Source organism: Guillardia theta (genome assembly GCF_000315625.1).
Source record: "Guillardia theta CCMP2712 unplaced genomic scaffold GUITHscaffold_166, whole genome shotgun sequence".
Taxonomy (NCBI): Eukaryota; class Cryptophyceae; order Pyrenomonadales; family Geminigeraceae; genus Guillardia; species Guillardia theta.
The window spans coordinates 1-26,699 of NW_005434510.1; the positions used below are offsets into that span (position 1 = coordinate 1).

General features: G+C 45.5%; 7 protein-coding genes across 7 annotated transcripts; 3 read left to right on the top strand and 4 right to left on the bottom strand.

The window, feature by feature from the left end:
- Window positions 1-1,690: 1,690 nt before the first annotated feature.
- GUITHDRAFT_147646 (hypothetical protein) lies at window positions 1,691-2,113 on the bottom strand (the record flags this gene model as incomplete). The annotated part of the gene is made up of 3 exons (XM_005820724.1): window positions 1,691-1,756; window positions 1,811-1,903; window positions 1,934-2,113. The coding sequence occupies 3 exons, from the start codon at window positions 2,111-2,113 to the stop codon at window positions 1,691-1,693; spliced, it is 339 nt and encodes a 112-aa protein (XP_005820781.1).
- Window positions 2,114-10,733: 8,620 nt separating this feature from the next.
- GUITHDRAFT_119973 (hypothetical protein) lies at window positions 10,734-12,440 on the top strand (the record flags this gene model as incomplete). Its single annotated transcript, XM_005820725.1, has 1 exon — window positions 10,734-12,440. The coding sequence occupies one exon, from the start codon at window positions 10,734-10,736 to the stop codon at window positions 12,438-12,440; it is 1,707 nt and encodes a 568-aa protein (XP_005820782.1).
- Window positions 12,441-12,683: 243 nt separating this feature from the next.
- GUITHDRAFT_155923 (hypothetical protein) lies at window positions 12,684-13,631 on the bottom strand. The gene is made up of 2 exons (XM_005820726.1): window positions 13,470-13,631; window positions 12,684-13,421 (listed from the first exon to the last, which is right to left on the bottom strand). Exons 1-2 carry the CDS (start codon window positions 13,611-13,613, stop codon window positions 12,933-12,935), a joined length of 633 nt encoding a protein of 210 aa, XP_005820783.1. The 5' UTR covers window positions 13,614-13,631; the 3' UTR covers window positions 12,684-12,932.
- Window positions 13,632-14,880: 1,249 nt separating this feature from the next.
- GUITHDRAFT_81079 (hypothetical protein) lies at window positions 14,881-16,634 on the bottom strand (the record flags this gene model as incomplete). Its single annotated transcript, XM_005820727.1, has 5 exons — window positions 14,881-15,789; window positions 15,836-15,967; window positions 16,127-16,264; window positions 16,308-16,483; window positions 16,535-16,634. The coding sequence occupies 5 exons, from the start codon at window positions 16,632-16,634 to the stop codon at window positions 14,881-14,883; spliced, it is 1,455 nt and encodes a 484-aa protein (XP_005820784.1).
- Window positions 16,635-18,960: 2,326 nt separating this feature from the next.
- On the top strand, window positions 18,961-21,476 carry GUITHDRAFT_119976 (hypothetical protein; the record flags this gene model as incomplete). The annotated part of the gene is made up of 9 exons (XM_005820728.1): window positions 18,961-19,242; window positions 19,289-19,505; window positions 19,549-19,583; window positions 19,634-19,752; window positions 20,297-20,352; window positions 20,398-20,898; window positions 20,976-21,010; window positions 21,114-21,184; window positions 21,233-21,476. The coding sequence occupies 9 exons, from the start codon at window positions 18,961-18,963 to the stop codon at window positions 21,474-21,476; spliced, it is 1,560 nt and encodes a 519-aa protein (XP_005820785.1).
- A 2,165-nt stretch (window positions 21,477-23,641) lies between these two features.
- Window positions 23,642-24,656, top strand: GUITHDRAFT_119977 (hypothetical protein; the record flags this gene model as incomplete). The annotated part of the gene is made up of 8 exons (XM_005820729.1): window positions 23,642-23,647; window positions 23,692-23,816; window positions 23,862-23,957; window positions 24,006-24,084; window positions 24,129-24,223; window positions 24,267-24,360; window positions 24,405-24,474; window positions 24,520-24,656. 8 exons carry the CDS (start codon window positions 23,642-23,644, stop codon window positions 24,654-24,656), a joined length of 702 nt encoding a protein of 233 aa, XP_005820786.1.
- Window positions 24,657-24,698: 42 nt separating this feature from the next.
- Window positions 24,699-26,233, bottom strand: GUITHDRAFT_90646 (hypothetical protein; the record flags this gene model as incomplete). The annotated part of the gene is made up of 7 exons (XM_005820730.1): window positions 24,699-24,965; window positions 25,048-25,249; window positions 25,295-25,340; window positions 25,393-25,454; window positions 25,509-25,591; window positions 25,634-25,755; window positions 25,807-26,233. The coding sequence occupies 7 exons, from the start codon at window positions 26,231-26,233 to the stop codon at window positions 24,813-24,815; spliced, it is 1,095 nt and encodes a 364-aa protein (XP_005820787.1). The 3' UTR covers window positions 24,699-24,812.
- Between the last annotated feature and the right edge of the window lie 466 nt (window positions 26,234-26,699).

Consider the following 26,699-nt stretch of genomic DNA (forward strand, 5'->3'; position numbering starts at 1 on the left):
TACCTAGTAGAGCCAATTGGGTCGAAACAACTAGCTGTGCCTAAACCCTAAACCCTAAACCCTAAACCCTAAACCCTAAACCCTAAACCCTAAACCCTAAACCCTAAACCCTAAACCCTTAACCCTAAACCCTAAACCCTAAACCCTAAACCCTAAACCCTGAAATTATCCGTTCCGTCGTTGTAAATTGAAAAATAAGCATCTGGCACAAATGATAATTCACCAGCAGCTGAAACGCTAAAATCTGATGATACACTTGATATATAATTAGTATTGTTTCCAAAAGTTTGAACCTTTTGATATCTTATGATTACTATGCCAGACCCTCCAGCTCCTCCCGTTCTATTTGCTGACCTTTCAGCTCCGCCACCTCCTCCACCTGTTCCACTTGCTCCACTTATTCCATCACCTTGGCTTAAAAACTCAGCGCCACCGTTTCCACCTCCTCCTTGACCTCCTGATATTCTTGTACCATTATTAAAATTACTTCCACCACCACCGCCACCGTACCAACCAGCAGGAGACCCGCCCATTTGAAAGTTTGTAAAGAATAAACCAACCCCACCAACTCCAGATGTCCCACTGCCTCCAGCACCTCCAGCGCCTCCACCACCTCCACCAATTGAACCAGCACCACCACCAGCAGCATAACCAGAACCGCCATTGCTTCCGAAGCCTCCATATGTTGATGTAGGCTGTAGCGCCTGCCCACCTGCTCCGCTGTAACTATCACCACCTCCACCACTCCCTCCATCCTTTCCGGCTAATCTTAAATATCTACCACCTCCGCCGCCTCCAATAGCTTGATAAACATCAAAATAGCTATCTTGTCCGTTCTCGCCTCTCCTGCTAAGGTTTGTTGAGTCATAGCTATTTGAGTCTGTACCAACCCCACCTGCTCCACCACGACCGACAATAACGCTATATGTTCCTTGTGTTATGCTATAGTTTTCTAATAGTATAATACCACCTGCTCCTCCACCTCCAGCATGCGCAGACCCACCACCTCCACCACCACCGGCAACAATAAGAATATCGCATGTTGTAGAATATTGAACATCTAGACTATAGGTTGTATTGTCGCCTGAGCCTCCATAAGTAAATAGTAAGTATCCCGTTGTATCATCTATATCATTATTTGCTACAGTGCTCGTCATTGGGTTGATATATCCAAAAAGTTGATTAAAAGTGCTTTCAAGGACATAGCTATTAGCTAGGCTTAATAATCCAGAAGATACATTAAAATCGCTTGACACTGAACTTATAAAATTTGATGGAACAGCTAATATATCAAGCTGACCGCTAGCATTGACCGATAAATTATTTGTATTAACTGATTTGATAAATTGATTTGCTGTTAATAAATAAGATGATAAAGAACTTGTTAAACTTGTAGATGTTACATAGCTTCCTAGTGTGCTAGTAAGACTTGTAGATGTTACATAGCTTCCTAATGTGCTCGTAAGACTTGTAGATGTTACATAGCTTCCTAATGTGCTCGTAAGACTTGTAGATGTTACATAGCTTCCTAGTGTTGCATTCAAATATGTTAAATTGATATAATTATTGTTAGTTAAATAAGTTTGTGTGTCTGTGTCAGTGTATCCAGCCGGTATATTATCAATTAAATTATCAACTTCTGATTTTGTATAAACACTTATTCCTTGCACCTTTTGATATCTTATGATGACTATGCCAGACCCTCCAGCTCCACCGTTTCCAGTAACTGACCTTTCACCTCCTCCACCTCCTCCTCCTGTTCCATTGGTTCCAGCTATTCCAACGCCTAAACTTGAAAACTCAGCGCCACCGTCTCCACCACCTCCTTGACCTCCTGCTTTTCTTGTTGAGCTTTGATAATTACTACCACCTCCACCACCACCGTACCAACCAGCAGGAGACCCTGCCATTTGAAAGTTTATAAATTCTTTACCAACTCCACCAACTCCAGAAGTTCCACCACCTCCAGCACCTCCAGCACCTCCACCACCTCCTCCAACTCCAGAAGAGCCTGAGCCTCCATTACTTCCGAAGCCTCCATATGTTGATGTTGGTTGTAACGCTTGCCCAACAGCTCCGCTGTAGCTATCCCCACCTCCACCACTCCCTCCATCCTTTCCGGCTAATCTTAAATATCTACCACCTCCGCCGCCTCCAATAGCTTGATAAACATCAAAATAGCTATCTTGTCCGTTCTCTCCTCTCCTTGTCAAATCATTAATATATGTGGTTCCTGATATCTCACCAACACCACCAGCACCACCACGACCGACAATAACGCTATATGTTCCTTGTGTTAAGTTATGGTTTTCTAATAGAATGATTCCACCTGCTCCACCGCCTCCAGCATGATATGATCCGCCACCTCCACCACCGCCGGCAACAATAAGAATATCGCATGTTGTTGAGTATTGAACATCTAAGCTATATGTTGTATTGTCGCCTGAGCCACCATAAGTAAATAGTAAGTATCCCGTTGTATCATCTATGTCATTATTTGCTACTGTGCTAATCATTGGGTGAATAAATGTGTAAATAGATGTTAAGTCACTAGTAAGAACATAATCATTTGTAAGGGTTAATAATCCGGTATTATCAACATTAAATTCGCTAGAAGTAGATGATATATAATTTGGTGGTATATCAATATTTTGAATTAACGTATATAATATGTTAGAATCATCTTTTAGATAATTAAATAAAATATTGCTTTGTTCTAAAGTGTGATTGTATAATATATTTGAATCATCTTTAATGTAAGTATATAATACATTGCTATCATCTTTCAACGATGACAATGTTATATAATTATTAGCTGTTAAATAATTTGCTGTGTCCATATCTGAATAGCCATCAGGTATTACAATATTGTTTATCTTATCATCGATTTGCGCGTTGGTGTAAGGCTTAGCGAAATTCTGAACTGTTAATGTTCCTTGTCCTGAATATCCTATGATTATTTCATTTATTTCTGATTGTGATAAGGCCTTATTGTATATTCTGAGGTCTTGTAAGAATCCTATGAATTCACCTATTTGAATATTTTTATTTATGCTTGTTAGTGTTGTAGTTGTTCCTGTCAATGTCTGAGCCACTCCATCAATATATAGATAAACAATTGTTCCATCATTGATAAAACAATAATGTTTAAATGTGCTAGATGTAACATAACCATTTGATAAAGTTGATATGTTAGCCTCATTGTTAAATGTAAATTTTAGATTGTTACCGTCTCTTTTTATATATATATAATTATCATCAGTTGAAAATATAAAGTCATCTGATGGTGTTGCTTTTAATCCTGTAATCTTTAGAAAAAAACTTATTGTTATTCCTGTCTGACCTGTTATTATTAATGGTAATTGAGAAGATGTAGTACGCCTTCTATCTGGTGTGTCATCTTGTGATTGTAAGCTATAGCCTATCTTATAATATTCAGTATTTGAAAATGTAAAATCTGTATATGTTGTATCTGTTCCCTGTCCAAGTGTTGCCCAGTCAAAGCCATTATTTAAATATGATGTTAAGAAGCTTGACACAATTGACATCTCGGAATCTGTAAGGTGTTGGTCCCATATGAACAATTGAGTAAATGCCCAGTCTGAAGCCTCCCCCCATTTGGTGCTATTATTAATACATAAATTACGATTACCTACGCCACCCGTAGCATTGGCCACACCTACACCATCTACTAAAATATTATTTGCAAATCCTGTTGCCCTGTTCTCATTTTTACCACAGCATACAAGCCAATTATCAAGCGTTCCTCTGCTAATTGTTGTATCTGTTTTCCAACCTTCGTAATAACATAAACCTCTTTTGCCTCCATACTGAGCATGTAACCAATTGGCAGTATTTCCTGACGCTTGTAAAATTCTTTGTCGTGTTCCTCCTGTATATCTGGTAACTGAACATATTGTAAAATTTGTAGGAATAGAACCAGAAGGCCAGTCCATCTTAGCTGATGTATCACCGTAAATATATGATATATTAGCAGATGCCCCAGCTCCTGAAGCGGTCGTTTTTGTTACAGTTCCAGCAGTTCTGCTGGCATTTCTCCCATTTCCTGAGCTATCGGGTAAAACACTCGTTGAGGTGTCATAATTTTCTGCGTGATATCTCGCCCAACATGGCTTATTTTGTAATAATAACTCCATTTCAGAATATAATACCGTAGGCGGCAATGTGTCAAAATTATAATTATTTATGGAGTCATTAAAGTCATTATTGAATTTATACCAAGCTATAAGGTCTGTTGTGTTTCCTGTATATGATATTGTAGGTGTTAATGTGCTTGTGCCTGCGGCCGAGTACTGAAATTTATATAATTCAGGAGTGATCAAGACATTATCATATTATTTATCTTCAAATATCAGAGAAATAGATTTATTGAATAATGTCAATTGTAAAGCTGAATTTGTAGCATTATATGTATTATTTGTGTATTCATCAAATAGATAAACATTATTATTATCATCGACTAGGAATTGCGCAGGGTCAAAATTATATGTTGTTCCTCCTGTGCTTGGCAATACAACGTTTTGAGTTGATACATTAGCATCTCCAAATCGTACAATCTCGTTATTCTCACTATCTAATAAAACAATCTCTGGGCAGTTTGCGCCTGCTGCTCCTTGAATACCTTGAACGCCTTGAGGGCCTTGAACGCCTTGAACGCCTTGAGGGCCTTGTTCTCCTGCTGGTATATTTATATTGGCAGTTGAAACATTAGGGTCTCCGATTTGACCTAATAATAAACTACCATCTGAATTATAAAATTTGAGCTGTCCAGCATTCACACCCGCACTATATAAATTTATTGATTGAGATGATACATTTGAATCTCCAATTTGACCTAATAATGTCGAGCCATCAGAATTATAAAATTTAAGCTGTCCAGCATTCACCCCAGCATATCCACGTGGGCCAACTGCTGGCAGATTAATGGAAGCACTCGAAACATTGGCATCTCCAATTTTTCCTATTAATTCAGTCCCATCAGCATTATAAAATTTCAATTCTCCGGCATTCGTTCCTTTTGGAATATTGATAGAGGCACTTGAAACATTTGAATCGCCGATTTTTGCTAGCTCAACCGATCCATCATAATTTTTAAATATGATTTGACCGGCGTTCGTGCCAGCATCGCCTTTATCGCCCTTATCGCCCTTGCTTCCAGTTGCACCAGTTGCTCCTGTTGCTCCTGTTGCTCCTGTTGCTCCTGTGCTTCCAGTGTCTCCCTTATCACCTTTGACGCCGTCTTTTAATGTTATATTTTGACTGTTATAATTATCAAATGTTATCGTGACATCTCCGTCTTTCGTATTTTTAAAATTTAGTTGAAATGGTTCAATCTTAAAATTAACACTACCGGAATTATTATAGGTCCTTAAGACGCCTATGCTATCATTTGCCTCATAAAGGTCAGTTATATTTGTCTTGGCCGGTTCCTTGTTGATGGTTAAGCTTCTTCTGATATTATTGTTTGTTGATAGGCTCTGTTCTGTGCTTACTGTTTGATTATTCAAATTTAGGGAGGCACCACCATATAAAATATTATTGCATATCAAATGATCTAATTGTAGCCCTCCCGTTATCTTTGTTTTCATATTATTGACATCACCACTGTATAATTTCGAAACATCATCATCAGACCATATCCCATTTGTAGCATTCATAACAATATTACATATTCCCCTATTAGCTGAATATCTCCCATCTTTTAGGATATAGTTTCTAATGTTATAATTATAAATGACAATTGGATGTAATTGATACCAATTCGCAGTCGGTGGCGTGATATCCATAGCCACCAAAACACCATTCAGATACACCTTAAATATATCTTTGGATATGCTGAAAGCGTAATGATTCCAATCGTAAAACAATGTTTTATCATTCGAAAAATTATTGTTAATGATAACAGACCTCAAATTCTCAACCCTTTGTTGTAAATTATTAATATATACAATCTTGACCCGCAGCCCCAAAAATTTATCAGGCAAGGAATCATCATCCGAAATAATCCAGTAAAATTCAGTCCCATCATAAAAACCATCGTTGCCATTCTTATTTTCATATTTGATTTGAAAAAGCCTATATTCTTGTGTTCCGTTGTTTCTTGCCTCGTTCGTGTTGTCAAATCTCCACCAAAAAGAAAGGTTTATGTATTGAGAAAATAAAAGGTCATTGACTATTAAATTTTGATTGCTTTGAAAATTCAGCCTGTATGTTGATATGTTAAGTTTATATGTATCTTCGACCGTTCCGGTAAATTCGATGTTATTGTAAGATGTATTCAATAGGTTTCTTATTGTCAAACTAGTAGGCCCAATATACACATCTCCTTTGACTGGTGATAATGAAAGGGGATATGTTATGTTTAAATTATTGTTGTTCAAAGCTAACTTATCTGAGAACGTCAAAGAGTTATTGACTGTTAAATTATTTGTATTCACTGAGTTTTTTATTTCATTGTTGATAACATTATATAATATATTAGACTCTGAATATATGCGATTGTTTAATAGGTTTGAATCAGTTTTCAAATGATTGTATAATATATTTGATTCTGAATATATCGTATCATATAATATATCATAATCTTCTTTCAGATAATTATATAATATATTTGATTCATTAAGTATATGCTCATATAATATATTTGATTCATCATATATCGTATCATATAACAAATTAAAATCTGCTTTTTGATAATGATATAATATGTTTGACTCTGAATATATTGTATCATATAATATATTTGATTCATCGCGTATGATTTCATATATTGTGTTGGCTTCGCCAAGCAAAGCATCATATAATAGATTAGATGAATCATCAATCATTGATTGGACCCCTGAAATGGTGCCATTAACTATCAGATCACCTGATACATAAAGATTACTTGTAATAGAAACACCATTCGCAAAATTTCCATCCTCATTCAATTTGAGCACTGATGATGTATATGATATTGCCTTTCTAAGGCCTCCCAATATGATATGCCCTGAAGAATTTATCCAAAATGAGAGCGCGGGAGCATTGAGATCGATCCCAAAAATATTATACCAACCTGAATTTCTATTAACGGAGATTATGAATTTTTCCTCTGGCAGATATGCGAAGCCAAGTTTAACGCTCTTGGAAAAACTGGGCGAGATAATGATTTCACCGGATATGTCGGTAGTCACGGTTTCCTACATGTAACAAACCGACGGGTGCATTGTTACCGATGCCCACATTGCCACCTGCATAAAAAATGTTTGTTTCCGATGTAACCCATTGGCTATAATTCAAAGAATCGATATGATTTTTATCATAATAATTCGGTAACGTGACTTGATCAATAAATAATGTCTTGCCTTTGAAAACATTTTTATGTTCTTTTAATGTTTGTAGTTCATAATTGCTACCAAATACATATTGATTTAATTCGGCTTCTGTCAATTCTTCGCCTAATGTTAAGATCTGTTCGCCTAAAAGTCGAGTTGTCCATTTATTGACATTGCAGCCATTAGGCAATGTCACAATTTGCAAATCATATATAAAATTCAGATTAGATCCAAAGCCTAAATTTTCACCATCTATAAGGTCCCTTGAATAAACCTTAATGACATCATCTTGAACTTTCAACTGATCATCTATATCTTGAAGATATCGCATCAAAGCAATAACTGCTTCCCTAGTAGCTGCGGCCTCTATCATGGACGGAATAGCGAGGGCTGAGCCCCCAAGTGCTCCAAAAATCGCACCAGCAACGGCCGAAACAACAGAGCCAGCAAATCCGCCGCCTGCATTGACAGCATCGGCCCCTGCCTGTGCTGCGTCGGTTGCTGCATCCTCTGCATCCTCGGCTTGGTCAGCTCCTGCTAATTCATCTAATTTATTTTTGATGTATTGAATCGATATTAAGGAACCATTTTCCAAAGCGAATTTAATTGTTGATTTTTCAAGATCAAGATCATATTTCAAATAGATCAACATTCTCATTTGATTCATAATTACTGTTTCTTCGGTCTGTGAAAGGTCATTAATGCGGCGGAGAATAAAATTGATTTCATTTGAATTGTCTTCGATACCTTCATATAATTGATTAGATGTTGATATTAGGTTGTTTGATGTATCAATTGCAAGCGCTTCGATCGTCTCATATCGATTAAATAATAAATTTGTCTCATCATTGAGCACATCGACATTAGAATAAAGGGCATTGATATCGGCATTAATTTGATTGATTTCAGGTTGTAAAGTCGTTCGATTTGTGCTGCCAATAAATTGATATGGCTGCCGGTCATTGTTCCGACATGACATTTATAATAAAGAAAGATAGATAAAAATAAAAAAAAGAATATAATTTAGTATAATAATGGTAATGATAATGATAAAGAGGTTTTAATAAAAAGGAGGTAGGCGGAGGGTAGGCGGGGGGGGCGGGGGGTAGGCGGGGAGGTAGGCGGGTGGGTCCCTCCGCCATGTTTTGGCTGTGGTGGAGTGTGAAAGAATGGTAAACGTAGGGTAAATAGACGTAAGGCGGGGGGGACGGGGGGTAAAATCGTGATTTTGAGGATAAATATATTTAGATCATCCGGCATGTGGCATATATATATATAGCTATGGAAAAATGGAGTTTTCCCCCCCGTCCCCCCCGCCAAATAAATTAAGCATGTAATAGAGCGGAAAAAATAAAGAAAAGAAAAAATTAAGCCGTTATGTGAAATAGGCGGGGGGTAGAGGCGGAGGGGGCGGAGGGTGGCGGCGGGGATAAATTATTTTGTTACTTAGGGGGGTTTGCAAAAACAACGTGTTTGATATTTTACCCCCTCACCCCACATAGATTTTTTTATTACTTATATGATCATTGAAGGGTTCATAATTTTCATTGATATTATGTTTGCTCTGGCACACTCGGCGTGTGTGCGCTCGTTCGTTTTTGGTTATTTTGTGTGATGATCCACACCAATGCGCAGCTATTATTTTAATTGAATAAAATATAATAGGGATTCGGTAAGCCGAAAATAAAGAGGAATAAATGTATTTTTTGGGTGTTCGTAAAAATCATTAAAATTTTAAATTGATTTATAAAAGTTTGTCTCCTCACGTTTCCAATGTATTTACTTGCTAGTACAGATTTTTCTGAAACTTTTCGGATGATTCAAGTTCGAAATTTCCCATTGACATCCGTAAACCTCACCGTCACCAAGACACCATGATGGTACCAGATTGAATGACATGTCTAAACCTTCAACGTGGTGTAGTAATTCAAACGTATGGGTACTATTAAGCGGGGCACCGTTTTCTGGCTCGCGAAGTTTCTCAAAATAGCACGCCTATTAAAAAAACTTTCAAAGACTCTACCGAAAAATTTAAGGGCCAAATTAACGATAGGCCTGAAAGTAAACGGCCGCGTCATGATGGGAGCGAAGACTCGAGGCAAGGGGATCATCGCGAGAGAAGAAATCCTAAACCCTCTAAACGCTAAACCGGGCCTAACCCCTAAACCAGGAGAGTCACTCATGATGGCGAGTTAGTAAAGTTCGGACGGCCGGGTCCTCGAACGATTGACCGAGGCCCGTATTCTGACCTTTTTAAACAAACTTGGGGTGGAGGTCACCGGGTGGGGTCTTTTACGCCTCATCCCACACGACGTAGGACTACCCCTACCCTTCTTATCCTTCCCAATGTCTTCACCACGCACATTTATAGCCTACGGGCCTCTAGAACTAAAAGCATAGTTTTTGTTTTTTTTGTACCCCGAGACACCCCCGCTTTAGAGGTGTAATTATAGGGGTGGTGAATACCCTACCCTGTCGGCCCCTCTTAGTAAACTGTATCAGGTGCGATCTCGTCTTTTTCTAGCCAATACCCTGTCGTACCCTACCCCCCATTGATAAAGATTGTCCATGATAAATGTGAGGGTGCTAAACCCTACCCCACCCATGTCTTCACTTGAATCTTCGTTTTTAGTACGCTACTCAGGTCATGGTTTTAATTAGACCACCCCTGCATGGTATAATTTACCATGTACCCCACCTTACCATTGTGTTTCCTACCAGAACAACTCTCTGGCACCCATCATCTGACCTATACCCACCCTACCATCTTTATAATCTTCTCCTGCCAGTTCCCCACATTTCGCGCAGCACCCCCGAAATGAGACCCACCCTTCGTCATCTCAAGGCATTCATTGATTAGTGGGGGTGGGGTAGTGACCTCTCTGCCTCCCTGGAGAGGAGAGCTTGCAAAGCACAAGCCGAATAGCAATGAGAACAAGAAAATGTTGAGGAAAGAAGAAATGCGAGACAGTTAGTAGACATGGACATGTAACAACTAGCTACATTATGCACAGACGGACTGGTCTATGAGCATAAATCAGAAATTTAGTTGGGGTGCGATTCTGAAAGCTGTATGAGAACGCAGTAAGACAAGCAGAATTGAAACGACAGGACCTAAGCTCTGCAAAACAGATCTTCACAGTCTGATGAAATACTTCAGTACGAAATCAATGCTGCATGTGCTAGGATCTTGGCTTAAGGTGTAGAGGAGAGGTAGAACCTAAGTATGAACCGAAGCAGGCGTACGCCTTTCGACTGACCATCCAATTCGAGGGAGCTCTTTTCAGCAAGGCCTTCTCTCGCAGTGTCTCCATCTCAGTGTATAGACACAGCGTGAGACCTTGCTGGCAAATATTCCTTTGTTGCTTTATATTTCTTTGACAATGTTCGTGGTGTAGGATGTGCGGAATCATCGCTTTCTTCGACTTGCTGAAAAAGTACCAAGGCAACCCAGAGAAACTCAAAGAACGTTTGACGGTGTTGGGGAACTTGATGAGGACGCGAGGCCCTGATAGCCAAGGTTATCATGGAGGCAAATACTTTGGAATGGCACATCAACGCCTTGCTATCATGGATCCCTTGCACGGAGACCAACCCTTCGTCTATGAGGAGCAGGGTTATGCACTTGTTGCCAATGGCGAAATCTACAATTTTCAAGAACTGATTTCGAAGCACAATCTTCCACAAATGCAAACTCATAGCGATTGTGAACCTCTGATCGCTCTATATGATAAGCTTGGAAATGACATGGTCAAGGAGCTGAATGGCATGTTTGGATTCGTGATTTCCAAGAATGGTGGGGAAGAGATCTATGCAGCGAGGGATCATTGTGGTATCAAACCTCTTTACATCGGATACGGCAAGGAGGGTGAAATTTGGTTCTCATCCGAACTGAAGGGGATTGTCAATGAAGACTGTGAGAAAATTGAGGAATTCCCGGCGGGTCATTATTGGACACGTTCCGAAGGATTTCGCAGATACTATCAACCTGCATGGGATCATGATGACTTCGAGCCCAAAGGAGATTGCTCAAAAATCAAGAAGGTGCTAGAACAAGCTGTGCGAGATCAGTGCATGTCCGATCAACCTTTTGGACTGCTTCTTAGCGGAGGCTTGGACAGTGCATGCATCGCAGTTCTGCTTAAGCCAATCATGCAGGAACTTGGAGAAGAATTTCACACCTTCTCAGTAGGTATGGAGGGGTCCCCTGACATCACTGCTGCCAGGATGATGTCTAAATTCTTGGGAACCACTCATCATGAGCACCTTTTCAATGCAGATGAGGCTTTCGAACATGTTGAAAAGGTTATCTATCACCTCGAGACCTATGAGCCTGAGCTTATCCGATCTGCCATTCCCAATTATTTCCTGGCTCGCATGACTTCTCAATATGTCAAAATGGTTCTCACTGGAGAAGGTTCTGATGAGCTTTTCGGAGGCTATCTGTACTTCAGGGATGCCCCTGATTCGCGAACGTTCCATCGGGAGCTGAGGAGGATATTCCATCATCTTCATAACGTCAACTGCCAGCGAGCAGATCGAATGACAATGGCTCATGCTCTTGAAGCTCGTGTACCTTTCTTGTGCCCCAATGTCATCGAGGCGATCATGAATATCGATCCCAGCTTCAAAACCATTACTAAGGAAAGGCCGGCTGAGAAGCATGCACTTCGTGCTGCCTTTGAAGGAACTATGCCTTCTGAGGTGCTCTGGAGGACCAAAGCCATGCAATGCGAAGGGATCGGTATGACTTGGGTTGCAGAACTGCAGAGCCGGTGTAATCGCCAAATTTCTGATGAAGAATTCGCTCGAAGAGATGAACTCTACCCGATCAACACCCCTGTGACGAAGGAGGAAATGTACTACAGAAAGATCTTTGAGAAGTACTACAAGGGCATGGACAAATTTGTGCAAGTTTGGGATGGAGGTTGTCGGGCTGGAGGAGCAGCTTGGAAGACAACAGCCTACACGCGAGAGGGTCTGAGAGATGTGAAGCAACTTGCAAAAGGACTTGGCATCGACACCAATCACGTTGACGAGCACAGTGAAAAGCTGGCCAATTTTCATGGGAAGGATAGTTTGGGTGACAACACAATTCAAACTTGAAGTTCTTCCCTCATTGAAGCTGTCTCCTATCTGGTGATGAGTGAAACAAAATAAGATTTTGATTATGATTTTTTTGAATCAGACGTGGAGGTGACTTTCTTTTTCAGTTTGATTCTCTCAGAAGTGTTGCAATAAAGTCTATGATGACATTTCATTCAATTAATTTGTGAAACGTCCTCGGAAATCAGATTCTTGGAGAATCAAATTCTAAAACAACACTAATCGTGAACAGTGCAAGAGCATCAAGGCCATGCTATATACTTTAAAACAAATGATCACAACCTACCAAAATTTGGATTGCGACAGATTTGTTTGAGAAAATATCAAGGCAACTCGCACAAGGGTTGAATTCGCTCTTTGCCAGCATAATGCGTATTGAGAAGGTGGACGAGCACAACGAAACAATAAGCTCAAAGTTTGTTGACACGATTGTTGATGTGGTATCCTCATAACAATTGAGACGATTGCTGATGTGGTCACCTTGTAATGAACTCATGTTTTGTAATAACGGAGTTCTTTCATGAACGTATTCCATTCTAGTTGTGTTCGCCTCATGCGATATGTCTCATCGTTTTGTATCCAAGCAAGGAAAGTGGATACATAACGCTGATAAATCCTTCTTGCCTCGTCAGGTTGCGGGTTCTTGATAAAGGTTTCGTATTGTATTCTGTCTCTATCTAATCGAGCGGGATCCCTGATTGGAGAAGTCTGAAGTTGATCAAGAATGTGGCGATGAAATGATCGAATAACAAATCCAAGGTTCGACAGCATTTCTCGGTCTTCCCTCTGACTGAAATCTCTTGGATGGAGATCTTTGTACGGCGGGAGATTTTTGTCTGGGTTGCCGAAATACCACAGAATCCATCCGCATGCTAGGCTAGCAAGCTCGATCTCTACGGCCTTGTTTGCTTTTTGAGGCTGATTGGTTGTAGACATCTCATCAGCAATGTGTAGCAACGTGTCCTTCAGCGAAAGGTTGGCCTTGGGCACATGTTAGCAACTATTCTCACAAAACTCCAATCTACTTACACAAGGATACAGCGCAAAAGGGTCTTTCACATTTGCATCCTTTGCAACATTCTTCATTTGTTCTAGTGTGTCACGCAGCTCCCCTAATGTACGGAATGATGGCGAAGGTGCATCTGAGACTTCCTTTTGACCACTGGCGGACATATTCTGGGACGATCACCTGGCAATAATGGATGCGCTAAGTCAGGATAAAAATGAAGAATCTCTGTTTAAGAAAGGCAAGTTTTGTCACAACGAATGTATCAACTACGTGACCTCATTCCAGTGCTCGCTCGAATACTCTTCACAATTAATTATTTTCAACACTCCCATTTTTCTATCCATGCCACTCTGCTTCACATACTCGCTCATCTTCGCTTTCGCCTCTTGTATATCGCTGTCGCTTCTCTCTCCCTCCCTCCCTCCCTCTCTCTCTCCCTCCCTCTCTCTCTACCATCTTGCATACGCCTACGACTCCTCTTCACCCTTCGCCTCTTCCCACTCCATGAAATCCCACGTCGCATATGGGTTTTCTCAATTATTGACTGAAAAGAAAAGCAACTCATTTCACTCGCCACCCCGGGGCCCGGCCTCCGCTTACAGCGGCCCCGGGGCGGAACAGTCGGATACTCCGATACTGGCAAAGCCGCCCGCTTCCTAGGACCCTAATAGGACCGGTGACCACACTACAAGGCAGATAGGCTCCTGCTAACTAGGGTCCTCCATCCGATGCCATGATGATCGCCATGTGCGGCTGCAGCGGTAGTGCAGTGTGGCCGCGCTCTGTCGCAATGGCACTGAGCCTAGAGCCGCGGCAGCACCACCGTTCACTATCATTTGAAAGTATTCAACATTTAATGCAAATTACTGACTTTGTTTATCATGGCAGGTTTTCCCCATGATGGGCGACAATGAATCTTTGGACGAGCTGGTGAATAAGATGCTTGAACCATGGTCAAACCTTCTCTGTCCTATGTTCAATTCCAACCTAAAGCAACCGCTTTGCGAGAGAGACAAGCTGGAAGATCATCGAGCAGCCCCTCAACACACTCAAGATTGTCCCAACTTGAAAAATGTCACAACAAGGATCTCGCCAGTGAAAGCCTATCAATATCGAAATGGCGGTTTCACCATCCCTCCCAGTACCCGCAAACGAGCAGTGAGGGAGGTAAACCAAATCCTTGAGCTGCACCATTGAAATCTCTACGCCTGTTCTCAAGCTGGGTCCGAGTTCCTTTCTGCTTATATTTGATTCGTACTGGCTTGAGGTTGTATGCTAAACTCTACTGAATTCAGCTCGATGTGCTTTAGTAATGATTGATTATTCCTTGTACTTTTTAAAGTTATCACCGTTTGGCAAAACAGCTTACTCCAAAAGCTTTCATGTTACCGTTCAGATCACAATCAGCCTACGATCACAGAGCAAAATTCCTCAAGCGCTGGCTCCAAAGTTTTTTCCCGTGCTGAACCAGGAAGGCATAGTGAACTCTCCGAAGGGTGACTTCAATACGCTGCCGTCCGGAAATTTGTCCTTGGAGGCTTCTGCAACTCGAGGCTTCTCCACAGCCTTGACTTCTGTCCGCATTGGCTCGACAGCAGGAGAAATCTGAGGAATGTCTTCAGTCACCTCCTTGAACTGATTGACTTGTCCCTGAGAGCCCTCCTCTCTGGCCGGAGGGGCTGGAGGGGCAGAGACAGGCCTCGAACGTCCTAAGCGGCGGCCTGTCTTGGACTTGCTTGCCATTCTAGCAGTAAGCGAAGTGGATGTAGAAGGAGTGTCAGATCCAGGACCCGAAGAGTAGCGCAACTGCAACATGTCACGATAACGAAGAATTCCACGTTGCTGTCGCTTGACCCAGGGACGGCTTGCCTTGTTTTTCTGCCATCCGTAAAGCTTCCTTGGAGCGGCTGGGGAGTTCGACGGGGGAAAGATTAAGTCGATGATTGAGTAGAGGAAGACACCTCCAATGCCAATGGCACAGCCAAGAAGCTTAATAGGATCCAAGCTTTCACGCAAGACGATAGCAACGCCAATGATAACGATGACTCTCTTGGCGGTGTTTGCAACTGACTGAGTGACCGCATTCGTCTTCTTGATTGTCATCGTCGCCAGCTCATTGTATCCGTAGAACCACAACCCGGAGGCAATCAGATTGTATGTCACAGCTGGAGTTGTTTGCCATAGAGAGCAAAACTGTCCCCATTTTGCACCCTCCTTTGCTATCATCACGGGGACAGAAAGCAAAAAAGAGAGGATCATGGTGATTGCAAACTGATTCCCAACATTTCCAAGCCTGTCTTTGATCCCAGGAGTAGTCATGAGCTTCTGGTTTTCTTGGCCCTGTTTGGAGATCAGCTCATCTGCGTCTTCATCTCAAAATCATCACCTTGAAGGCAGCAAAAAGATTGGCAATGCAAGCTGTGATGAGAGCAGACCATGCGAAATCAAGCTCCTTCACCGAGGCGAGGACGACTCCTCCAATGACTGGGATTAGACACAGCCACTTTCCCAGTGAGAGCTGGCAGATTCAAATGAGTGAGCGCGAATATCAAAAAACGTGGGTGAAAGGAAGACAGACAGTGCCCCCCAAGAAGTATCGAGGATGAACACTGCGGTCTTTGAAAGGTAGATACAGACTATAGGAAGAAGGAAGAGATTGATAATGGCTTTTTCTGACCTTCTTCTGGTAAAGGGTAACTCCAAGGAGAGCAGCAAATGCTGGCTCTGCAGCCTTGACGATCTGTCCAAAGGAAACGGCTCCAGCACTGAGTGCGAACACCGAGAACGAATGAGCGGCGGCAGCACAGAAAGCGACCTGAAAGTTGGCTTAGCGGGTGACACATCGGTATGCGCAATACAGGGATCATCTTGATCACATCTTCCTTGGTTATTTTGGGAAGCTTGCGAGCATCTGGCGCTGCCCACAAGAAGAGGGCGTACAAACATCCCACACCAAGCTGCAACGTGGCAATTGTAAGGGGGAACCCTGCCGCTCCTCCGGCTGCCTTCAGAGCCAACTTGTTTGTGATGTTGTCTACCAACACAATTTCGTCAAGAGACAGCATGCCTTCTCATTTGAACTTACAGTAGTAGTTGCCGAGGTACCACAAGGCGAAGTAGGCGATGAGCTGCAGGTCGATGGAGATCCCCTTAGAGGATGTTGTCGGTGACGAAGAAGCTGACATCAAACGTGATGACAATGGGTTTCCTTTCTGCTCACTTCCTGCTCTTGTCAGGAGCGGACGGGAATAAGCTGATGGTATCGCAAGGGTGTGTCTCGTTGCATACGGAACAGCTTTGGGGGACTGCAGCGATGACGAAAGGAGAGTGACAGACGGCTTGTTAACAGCTGGAAGTGATGGAGGACTGAAGTTGGGCGAGAGGAAGGCGCATGAAGATGCTGCCATGGTCATCCCCATCATGATCCTCATCGTCGCCTTCGACGTCGCCGTCTGCTCTCGTGCCATACACCAGTGACAAGCCCGATGCTCCTCACACAAAGCTGGTTTAAACTTTACTCTCATATTTCAAAATAACACAACAAATCCTGCAGATAGTAGTCGAAACCTGAATCCTCTTCTTTATGACTCAAGTACCCACCCTATATTCGGAAGTGCTTCTTCACCTACCCCTTCCAGAGAGGGTCACCCAATGAGACGACCAGTGGTCCTTGTTTTACACACCCACCCAGCTCCTAGGTTTCTATGGAACCGGAAAAAATTTAGCACCTACCCTACCTCCCAAATTGTGGACCCACCCCTCTTAGAGGCCCCAACCCCGGTAACCTCTGGAGGCATTTGCAAGGCTCGGATCCTGCACCCCAATGTACCACCCTACCCAGTCTCATTTTATACCACCACCCCCTTTTGCATCTCACAATTACCCACCTCTTTCGTATCAAAAAAATCCTTAACCCCACCTCCCTTCCAACATGGCCGTACAGCAGGCCTGGACAGCTTACTAGCCCCCTTTGAGTAAAAGGTCAAGTCACTGATCCGGCATACTCAGTCACTATGATAGCCGAACTTACCGCCGTAGTACCGTCCGCACTGATCGGACTGGCAGTGAGTAAATGAGACCCGGGGCCATCCGGCGGCGAGAGTCGGTGAGGCAGGCAGTGGCACTGCGCCGCGCCGGCCGGGCCCCGGCAGCCCGAGGCCGACGAGCCGGCCCAACGCAGGCCGGGCTGACGCGGCCCAGACTCAGGGGGAGGCCCTTCCGGCCCAACTTGCTTGGCTTGAACTGATGAGAGCCGCTGAGCCTCCGAGGATCTCTTGACTCAAAGTTACTAGCCTAGTGAAAAAGCACTGAGTACGAGGACAATCAGGATAGTCGAGGAGGCTTGACCCTGACACTGTACGGTCGGCCGCAGGCCAAACCGCCGGGCGAGCCTGAGAGAAACTTCGACCGTCACCACAGCGAGAACCAAATTCAATCCTCCGAGGATCATTCGTTTGTAACTGTCACGTGACTGGACTGAACGGTTCCGAGTCTAATACCGTCGACCACCGTGACCGTCGCCGTCTGTGACACTCAGGCGTCGACGGTCCGATCCTCTTCAACTTAGTACGGTTCGCACCGTACGGTGGCCCGGTACGGTACCGTCGCCTAGTACAATCATTGCGGCGATGATCAGATGCCCGGCGATCGGACTCCCGGCGGCGGGCGGCCGCGCGCCGCGCCGGCCCGACCCTAGGATCGGACCGGACTCGGGCGGCCCGGAGACTCGCCCGGAGTCCCGGGCCCCGGCCGGGCGGGCGCGCCGCCCAGCCGCCGGGGCCGGTCACCAAGTTCGACTGGGGCAGTACGGAGTACCGTAGGCTACCGTGCCGCTGCATATACACTGTACTCTCGCAAGACCTGAGGCGAACTGCAATGCTTGGTGGCTGGCCGCTGGAAAAACAAAGCTGGCATGGCGCGAGCGGGGAGAGTAGAGGGCGCAAACTAGCTTGATACTTTCAGGATGATGTAAGAGGATGGGATCAAATGGGAGGAGAAGATTATGGAAGCGAGGAAGCTGATTTAAGCCTATCTTTCGTGGAATAGCATTGCGTGAGTAGAATCCACTGGTACACAAACATAACGAGGGGGGTACCTCATGTCTTAGGAGATCTCGTGATTGGTTGCCCCTGAAGGATTGTTATGCTGCAACATTTTAACTTTTGTTTCTGATGAGACCCTTTGCAGATCCGTAGAGCCATTGAACCCTCCGTGCCTCGTTGAATTTCAGAGAGCTTTTGATGACTTGCTTCATCTAACAGCTGGCTGCCTGTTTGCCTGCCCGTTGATCATCGGCATATGTTGCGATTGCTTCTTCTTTCTTTACTTTCTCCGGCCGGGTGCTTCTTGCTGAATAGCCGTGTTCCTCCTTTGTCTGTGCATAGGGCAAGCCGTTGGGAGTACGTTGTCCACGGCTATGGATATCCTTGGCATTTCTGCTCGGACGAAAAAACTTCAATCAGAAGCTCGCTGTCGAGTAGAAAGAACTCCGGCAGGGTTAATTTCCTGCGCATGACCACACAAAACTCAGAGTTTCTTCCGGAGTCAGCAGGCTGGCAACAAGAGGTGGAAAAGATGTCATCTACGGCAAAGAACAGCACCAAGTCTGGTGGCAAGAAAAATGCTTCTCCAGTCATGCGCGTTTCTCCAGAGTTCAACTCTCTCTGTCAAGCGCAATTTGAAGTTCTTTCTTGTATCCTTGGGGCCTCCAAGTGTGTCCTCTACTTCCGCAGAGAAGATGCCAAGACAGGTCAGCTTGATTTCGTGCCAGCAGCGGTCTACCCCGAGAAGCAGGTTTATTGCTGCCACTTTGAAGCTGAGCTCTAATGTTTTCTATCAGCGTGTCTGGGTTGTTGGTGAGGGTCCAGCTGGTCTGCCAGCTTCCGGGCCGATCGAGCTTCCTGGCTTCTTCTCTGCCAACTCCATGTTTCCAGAGTATCCTTTCATCAAGCGACAGAGCTCTGGGATTGCAACCATTTCGCTCGCTGACGGAGGAATTTCGCTTCCTCTTGAGTATGGATCCGTTGTACTTGGCACGATTGCTGTCTGGCGAGAGAGTGAGCTGCTCGAGAGTTGCTTTCATCGCTGACATCGTGTTAGACCAGAAAGAATGGCAGGATACAGAGCTGAAGCAGGTGATGTTTCAGGATCTTCCTCGGCGATCACGTTGATGGTAGTCTTTCAGCTCGAAGCCATTGCTCGCTCGTTAGCTGTAGCTGTCATATTGGATCAGAAACATCAATGGCAGGCAAATAAACTGGATCGTTACCGTCAAGTTTTTGAAGTGGAGGATGGCAGGAAGCGGTGCAAGCAGAAAGCATGAGAAAGATGCTATCAGAGACCTTACACCAGGTTACTTTCAATCTTGATGAAATATTTCTCTATCTTTCAGTGCACAATTTCAATCTCTGCTCTAATGCACCCTCCTCATTTTACTCTGTTTGACTTCCGTTTTCTTTCGTTTCCTCCAGGTCAAGAACAGTTTAAGTGCTGTAAGAATGTTTGGCAAGCTCCTTCTTCGCCGTCTCCCTGGTAATCTTGAAAGATGTTTTTTTAGAGGCGCTACAGATTCTCAATCGCTTTGAAGGAAGCGACAAGATGAATAGGGAACTAGCAAGGGACATCTTGATACAGGTATCCTCCTTCTGTACCCGCCGAATGCTGACGTGAAGCATGGTTGCTACTAGTCCGATCGCCTGGTTGATCTCTTGCTCCCCATCGATTCAATGTCAAGCCCTCCTCGTCTTCGCCAGTCTCGCGCAAACGGGCATGGAAAGCCGCTCCTGCTCTCGTCTGCGTGAGCCCATCACATCTCCATGTTCCCCTGTAGCTCACGCATTGACTGCAGCGCTAAGAAGGAAGACGCGAGGAGGAGCATGATGTCGAGCATGGTGATACTTGACGGTAAGGTTTGCTCTTCTCCTCTCAGCAATGACGCACTTGGCCTAGATGATGAGTTGGATGAATTAGTCGGAGGCCCAACAGCAGCAGAAAGAATGCAGATTGAATCGCTCGACCGCTCCTTGGATAACGCAATGGAAGAGATGAGAAAGGGGAAAAAGGAATCGGGCGAGAGCAAGAGCAAGAGCAAGAGCACGTCAACCAAACTCTGTATCCTTGAAGAAGTTCTCGCTCCCATCATGAGCGCGAGTCAGGCAAGTAGGCATGCTGTGAAGCCGAAAGAGGTGAAAATGTCGCAGGCAATCGCGGAGTTTGAGGATATCAAGTTTACCTGCGAGTTCGGGGATGAATTGCCTCGCGTCCGAATCAATCAAAGAGCGTTGCAGGCAAGCAAGAAAAGAGGGCGACAACGAAGATTGAAAGAGTGTGAATTGTGTCATGGATTGCAGGAGGCTGTGAGCAATATTCTAGACAATGCACTCAAGTATGTGCTGCTGAAAGAGTTCAAGAGGAGGAAGAAGCCCTTTGTATCTTTAAGTGTTCAAAAAGGTTATCCCTCTCCTCCCATTGTCACCCCCTTATTCTTCCTCTTCGTTTTCCTCATGTTCATGCTGACTGCTTGACAGATGATAGTGGCCAGAAGAACGAAAGTTTCCTGCAGGTTCAAAATCATCGCATGATCTTTCTTCACCACCAACTACACTCTTTTTTCTGCGTTCTGCCAATTGCTCACTTGACTGCTCATCCTCTACGCCTTGGTGCAGATCATCATCGAGGACAACGGTAATGGCGTCCAACCTCACGAACTTCTGCGCATCTGCGAGGAGGGGTACAGGTGGGGTGTAGGCGAAGGGAGGAAGAGGCCCTGACTGTTTGTGCTCAGGGGAAAGGATGTTGACAACATTCCCGGCACCGGACTTGGGCTGCATATCGCCAAGGATCTGATAAGCCAAATGAATGGAAAGATGTCCATAGAGAACATAGAGCAAGGTTCGTTGCTCCCATCCGTGTTTGTATGTTTGTATCATCATCCGGCTGACAAGTGGTTCAGGAGGCGGACTGCGAGTGAGAATCTTCCTGCCGACAGAGACAAAGAGAATTCGCAGAAAGCGCAAACCTCCAAGTGAGACTGTAAATGTTTGATTCAGTGAGCACTGCTTGGCCGCCAACTTCAGAAGCCTGCCGGGCCCGCCATCCCGGGCAGGCGGCGGCCACTACTGGCGCCCAGGCTGGCCCGGCCCCTCGGGCCACAACTGCCGTGACTTGCCTTGGCTCAGTCCGGGGCCGCCCCGAGGCTCGAGTCGTCAGTCAGGCCCCCGGTGCCACGGTCCGTCACCGAGCTCGGACCCGAGCTGGCTGACGGACTCGGAGGCCGCTCAGACCGTACGCCGGTGACCGCGGCGGCCCGGGGCATTCACAGGACTCGGGAAGTACCGTCGCCGGGTCGGCAACGGTGGCCGCGCGTGGCCGGAACGATTTAGTTAACTCCGCCCTGCCGGTTGGCCGCCGTCGGATGTGTCGAGGAAGTGGTCACGTCCCCCTCTCATTCTGATTCCCCCAGTCCCATGGGAGTCTGACCCTACCCCCCCCTCTCCCCTCCCACCCTTGTTCTTCTAGAACACTACCAGAAGAACCACCCTACCTACTGCACTCCCTTTATGACTCCACGTTTGTCATCCGGTTGAGAAGGAATTAAAACTTTGCTACAAAATTTAAATGTTAACACGTATTTGAAAGGGTCTGCTGACGAAATTTAGAGATCTTGAAGATTACAAGGTTGCAATCGGGATTTTAGCTACCGACTAGTGCGGACATGTTCCACAAGGCGGTCCCTATTAGCAAGGGGTACCACCCACCTTACCCTAATCGGCAAACCACCGGTACATTGCAATTGCACCCCATGAGCACCCCTCCACCACCCCTTACAGACACATGAGATTCCCCCAAACACCCCTTCCTTCCGAGCACCCTACCAACTAGACCCTCACCCACCTAATGGTAACCAACACAGGTGATGACAATCATACTACCCTACCAGTGTAAGACCACACCCACCCAACAATCTGACTAGTCCTGGCCGATTGAACCGGTGTTTGAAGTTAGTACCTGCGATCCCACCCCCCAAATCATAGTTGACACGTTTGGTAAAGTTAGCACTACCCATGCCGTGACCACCCACCCCAGTCATTCCCCCCACCCACCCAAACCGATAGAACTCCATAACATGGTCGCTTCAAGGATCCTGGAGACTGGAGGTATCTGACCCCGCCAGAAGTTTCAGAAATTGCTTCAAAACTACCTTCCATATTTCAAATATCAATTAATTAAACTTTCAAAACTCGCTAGAACGTCGCTTATGCTTTCTCTCCACCTCTGCCGCAACCCGAGCGCTCAGCTACCCCGCTCGAGCTTGTCTGAGACTCAAGTCTCTTTCCTTCTACCATGACATCAATCTTCCCCTCCCTCCTCGCTCTTCTTGCTCATCCTTCTCAGTCACCCGAACGAGATCCCTTCCTCGACTTGGCATAGCTCAGCTGTTTGCTCTTTTCGTGCTAACCAATTTACATCTGCTACGCCAACCTGTTGCTTCTATTCCTTATCGGCTTTATCAATTTATCTCCCATTTCTCAAATCGTCCTTATTGTCTCTTTGCTCCTGGTGAATCTTTCTTGTTTGTTTTCTCACCTCGTTCCCTCGTCCTGATGTACAATCTTCGTAGTAAGCATCCGATTTTCATATCTTGCAAACGACTGTTTCATTACCTTGATACGTGCTCTCTCGGAATCAGCTGATTTGTGTCGTTTGCTGTACTGATTTGTTGCCGGACTTCAGTGCCTCGTTGTGGCGTGGCTTGCGATCAAACCGGTTGAGTTGTTGAGGCGAAAGAGCAAACGAAGAGTCGACATCGATGGTGTCCCAACCTCTCTTCACAGATCATGACGTCGTCCATCTCGGTTTCTTGAACGTTCCTCACATGCACAAGGTCAGATCCCCTCCTTTGATCATCTGTATGTTCGTCGTGATAAAAGTCGCATAGATCCTGGGCTTCCTGTGCTTGGGCCACTATGCAGTCAGGTTCTGGTGGCTGGTTCGCTATGGCAGCATGTACTTTGATCCAAGCTCTTGGATCACTTGGGTCACTCCTGCAGTCCATCTCCTTCTCTCCTGCTCCTCTTTCATTTTTCCGGTGCCCCAAAGACGGTTTGACTCGAAGCCGATCATCTGGAAAGAGCTTCAGCTTCACAACATTCTGTTTACGTTTCGTTCTTGCATTGTCTTCTGGCTGTGGTGCATGACGGTGAACTGCCTGAGTCATCCTTCGTGCTCATGACTCGTGTGCAGCCATGCTTTTCAGGGGACTGCGGTCAGAGACACTGGTTCCTGCGGCTGCTCATGGTGTGCTTCTCACATTACGTTGCCGACCGCATCACCGAGAAGTTCGAGCAAAGCAGCAAGACAACCACCAGGTCAAGGTCGTCGCACCTGCCCCGCAGTCATTGATTTGATTCTAGGGATATGCCGTGGGGACCTAATGTACCAAAGTGGGTACAGCGTTACGTGAAGGTCTACTACGCTGTATGCCAGCTGTTTGCAACAACTGCGCTTCTGTTAGTTCGTGTTGACTCGTTGAAACCTTCTAGTCATGAGTACTGCAGTATTTGTGGGAGCCTGGTTCTCGATAGCGCATTCGCAATCATGTTCCCCATTCAACTTTCTACTTTCTTAATGACACTGGTAATTGTTGTGAGTCGGGACTCTGTTCTCAATTATTTGAACAGGTTAGGAAGAACCTCATTTCTGGAACTTCATGGCATGTGTGGTATGCCCTCTCCCTTGGCTCTGTCTTCATGATTCCCATCAGTCACTCCATCAGGTGAACGGTTTCAATCTTGTGCGAAGAGATTGACACACAGCAGAATTTCGCTCAAGCTGCCGCCTCCGAGCTTTCTGCACGCTCTTGTCAGGTCGCATGAAACTCCCTTTGCGTGTGAGGTGATCAAGATGCTTCTGGTGCGTCTGCTTCCCGTGCACTGCTGCTCCCTCACCACGTGCAGGCTCCTCTTGCCGTGTTCTTGCGCCTAAAACTCCGACTCGACAAGTATTTGGTCTTCACAATCGTTACAGGTAAAAACGTTTATCGTGAAAATCGCTGGTGACACAGCGTTGCAGTTTCATTCGTTATTTTGACCTTGTTTGAGAGAGAGATTACCAGTCAGAAAGCTGTTTACGAGACCAGCCTTCCTGAGACTGTTGTGCCATGGATCCGCAACGCCGTCGGCGGTTCTCTAGCGTTAATGTCCATGTAAGGACCGCAAGACCAACAAGCACATGAAACATGTTCTGTGTTTGTCTTCAATGATCAATGTATATTGAAACCGACCAGTTGTTCCTCTCCCGTTCCTCGGCTCTGTCTACACAACCCTCATCCCCCTCACCCCCTGCGCCCTCCATCCCTCTCAATCCTACTTCTTTTCAACGTTGAGGCTTATATGATGAGAGAGCCCCAAGTCCTTGAGCGACTTGTCCGCCTCATCGAGAATCTTGCGGGGAAACGCAGTAGCGAGCGTGTGCTTCTCAGGATCTGCTCCACAGACGAACATGAAATCGAGGACGACCTGTTGCATCGTCACATTGATGAGAGAAAGAGAGAGAGAGAGAGAGAGAGAGAGAGAGAGGAAGGGGAGAGAGATCGCTTGCCTTGAGTGTCTCGGTATCGAGAAATCTCCTGCTGTGCCTGCTTCCATCAGGAAACCGCAACTGGATGTGCGTAGCGGAGCGATCTTCCTTGCTGGGCTCTGGTGGCAAGGAGTTTCTAACGTCTTCGAGCTGTCTTTCCCGCTGCCTCTCAGCTTCCTCGGCCTCGCGCTTGATTCTCTCAATCCTTCGCTGCTCTTCCAACCTGTTGCTACTCTCACTGCAAGCATGCACTTGCTGTGTTTCAAACCTTGCTTGCTCCTTCCTGCGATCCTCCTCCAAGGACTTCTGAAACTCTAACAGCAAAGTTCGCATCAAGGAAGTGAAAGCGAAGGATAATCACTTCACCGATGTCTTGTGCTACTCTCAGAGAATCTGTATAGTGAGAATAAATGTTCTCAGACCTGCCTCTGTAACACAAAAACGCGTCAATCACCATTTCTCCCTTTCTGCTTCCAACGTGCCTATCGCCATCATCATCTAGACATCCATCAGGAGGGAATGCTGGGTTGTCTTGTAAAGAAGCTTCAATGGCAGCGTGAAGTTCCTGCCAAGACGTCATCGCAGCTCGAGCCTATCTCAAAATCACCGCATCCTCATCTTCAAGCGACATTCTTGACTTCGTCTCCATGTTGCCTGGCCCCTTCACGCTCGGGATCGAGGGCTGGGGAGCAGAGAGAGCAGAGGAGGATGCCACTTGCAAAGCCTTACCTGCAACAACATGAACCCACATGTTTCCCTCTTTCACTTCCTCCTACTCACCCATTTTGCCCCATTGATGAGAGTCAAGAAACCGCGAGAGACGTTCGACGAGATCTTTGGGAGCGATGTACTCTTCGATTCGCTCAAGCAGGGCTCCCGTGAGAGGATCTATTATGTCGATGACGGGGAAGGTGTAGGACGGATAGATACTGAGATACTGTCTGCCTGCTGTGCTCTCAAACTCTTGCTGCCAGAAGATGAATTTGCTCGTCACGACAGCAGTGACGAGCTCGTTGCTCCATGTGTCGCGATTCAGCATCTGTGAGTGGAAGATGTCTCTCTTCTGCAGATTCACCAAGCAATACTTTTCTTCTCCTTCTGCTTTTTCTCTCAGCTTGTCGAAGTTTCCTTGAAACATCAGTTTTGCCGGGGGAGGAAACAAGTACGACCCCTCGTCATCCTCCTTCCCTGACACCGGCACTTGCATTCCCTCGGACGAGAATTTCCTGAAGTTCTCGATGACTGGTCCCATCACCTCTGGCATGTTCTCAACGAGTCGCTCGACTGTCTCTGATCCTGCCCCCGCAGCACCTCGGGTAACCCTCTCCCTCTCCACCTCCATCCTCGATTCCCCGTTCCCCTCCGGCCGCTCTGCTTCCACAACAACCGGAGATGATCTAGACCCTCCAGTTCCTGGAACCGAATGGATGCCTCCGAATCCATCATCGCCAACAAGCATCATGTAAGCATGGACTCCGTCTTCAAGCGACCAGTTGTGGTTCCTTAGCATGTCTTCGGCGAACGACTCGTCGTCTACACCCGTCACCTCCATGAAGGACGAGACGATTGCTTTTCTGTCCGTTTCCATCGTATCTTTCCGCGATCTCTGCTCTTTTCCTGTACGTCTCCCCCAAACGTCAAGCCCTGCCGACTCTTGCTAATACACAGGCAAC

What these genes read in the sequence shown, in the direction of transcription:
- GUITHDRAFT_155923 (XM_005820726.1), bottom strand. Translation starts at nt 13,613, where the DNA reads ATGTCCGCCAGTGGTCAAAAGGAAGTCTCAGATGCACCTTCGCCATCA. An exon ending in CTTTTGCGCTGTATCCTTGT is followed by an intron (nt 13,422 to 13,469) that starts GTAAGTAGATTG and finishes CATGTGCCCAAG; the next exon opens with GCCAACCTTTCGCTGAAGGA.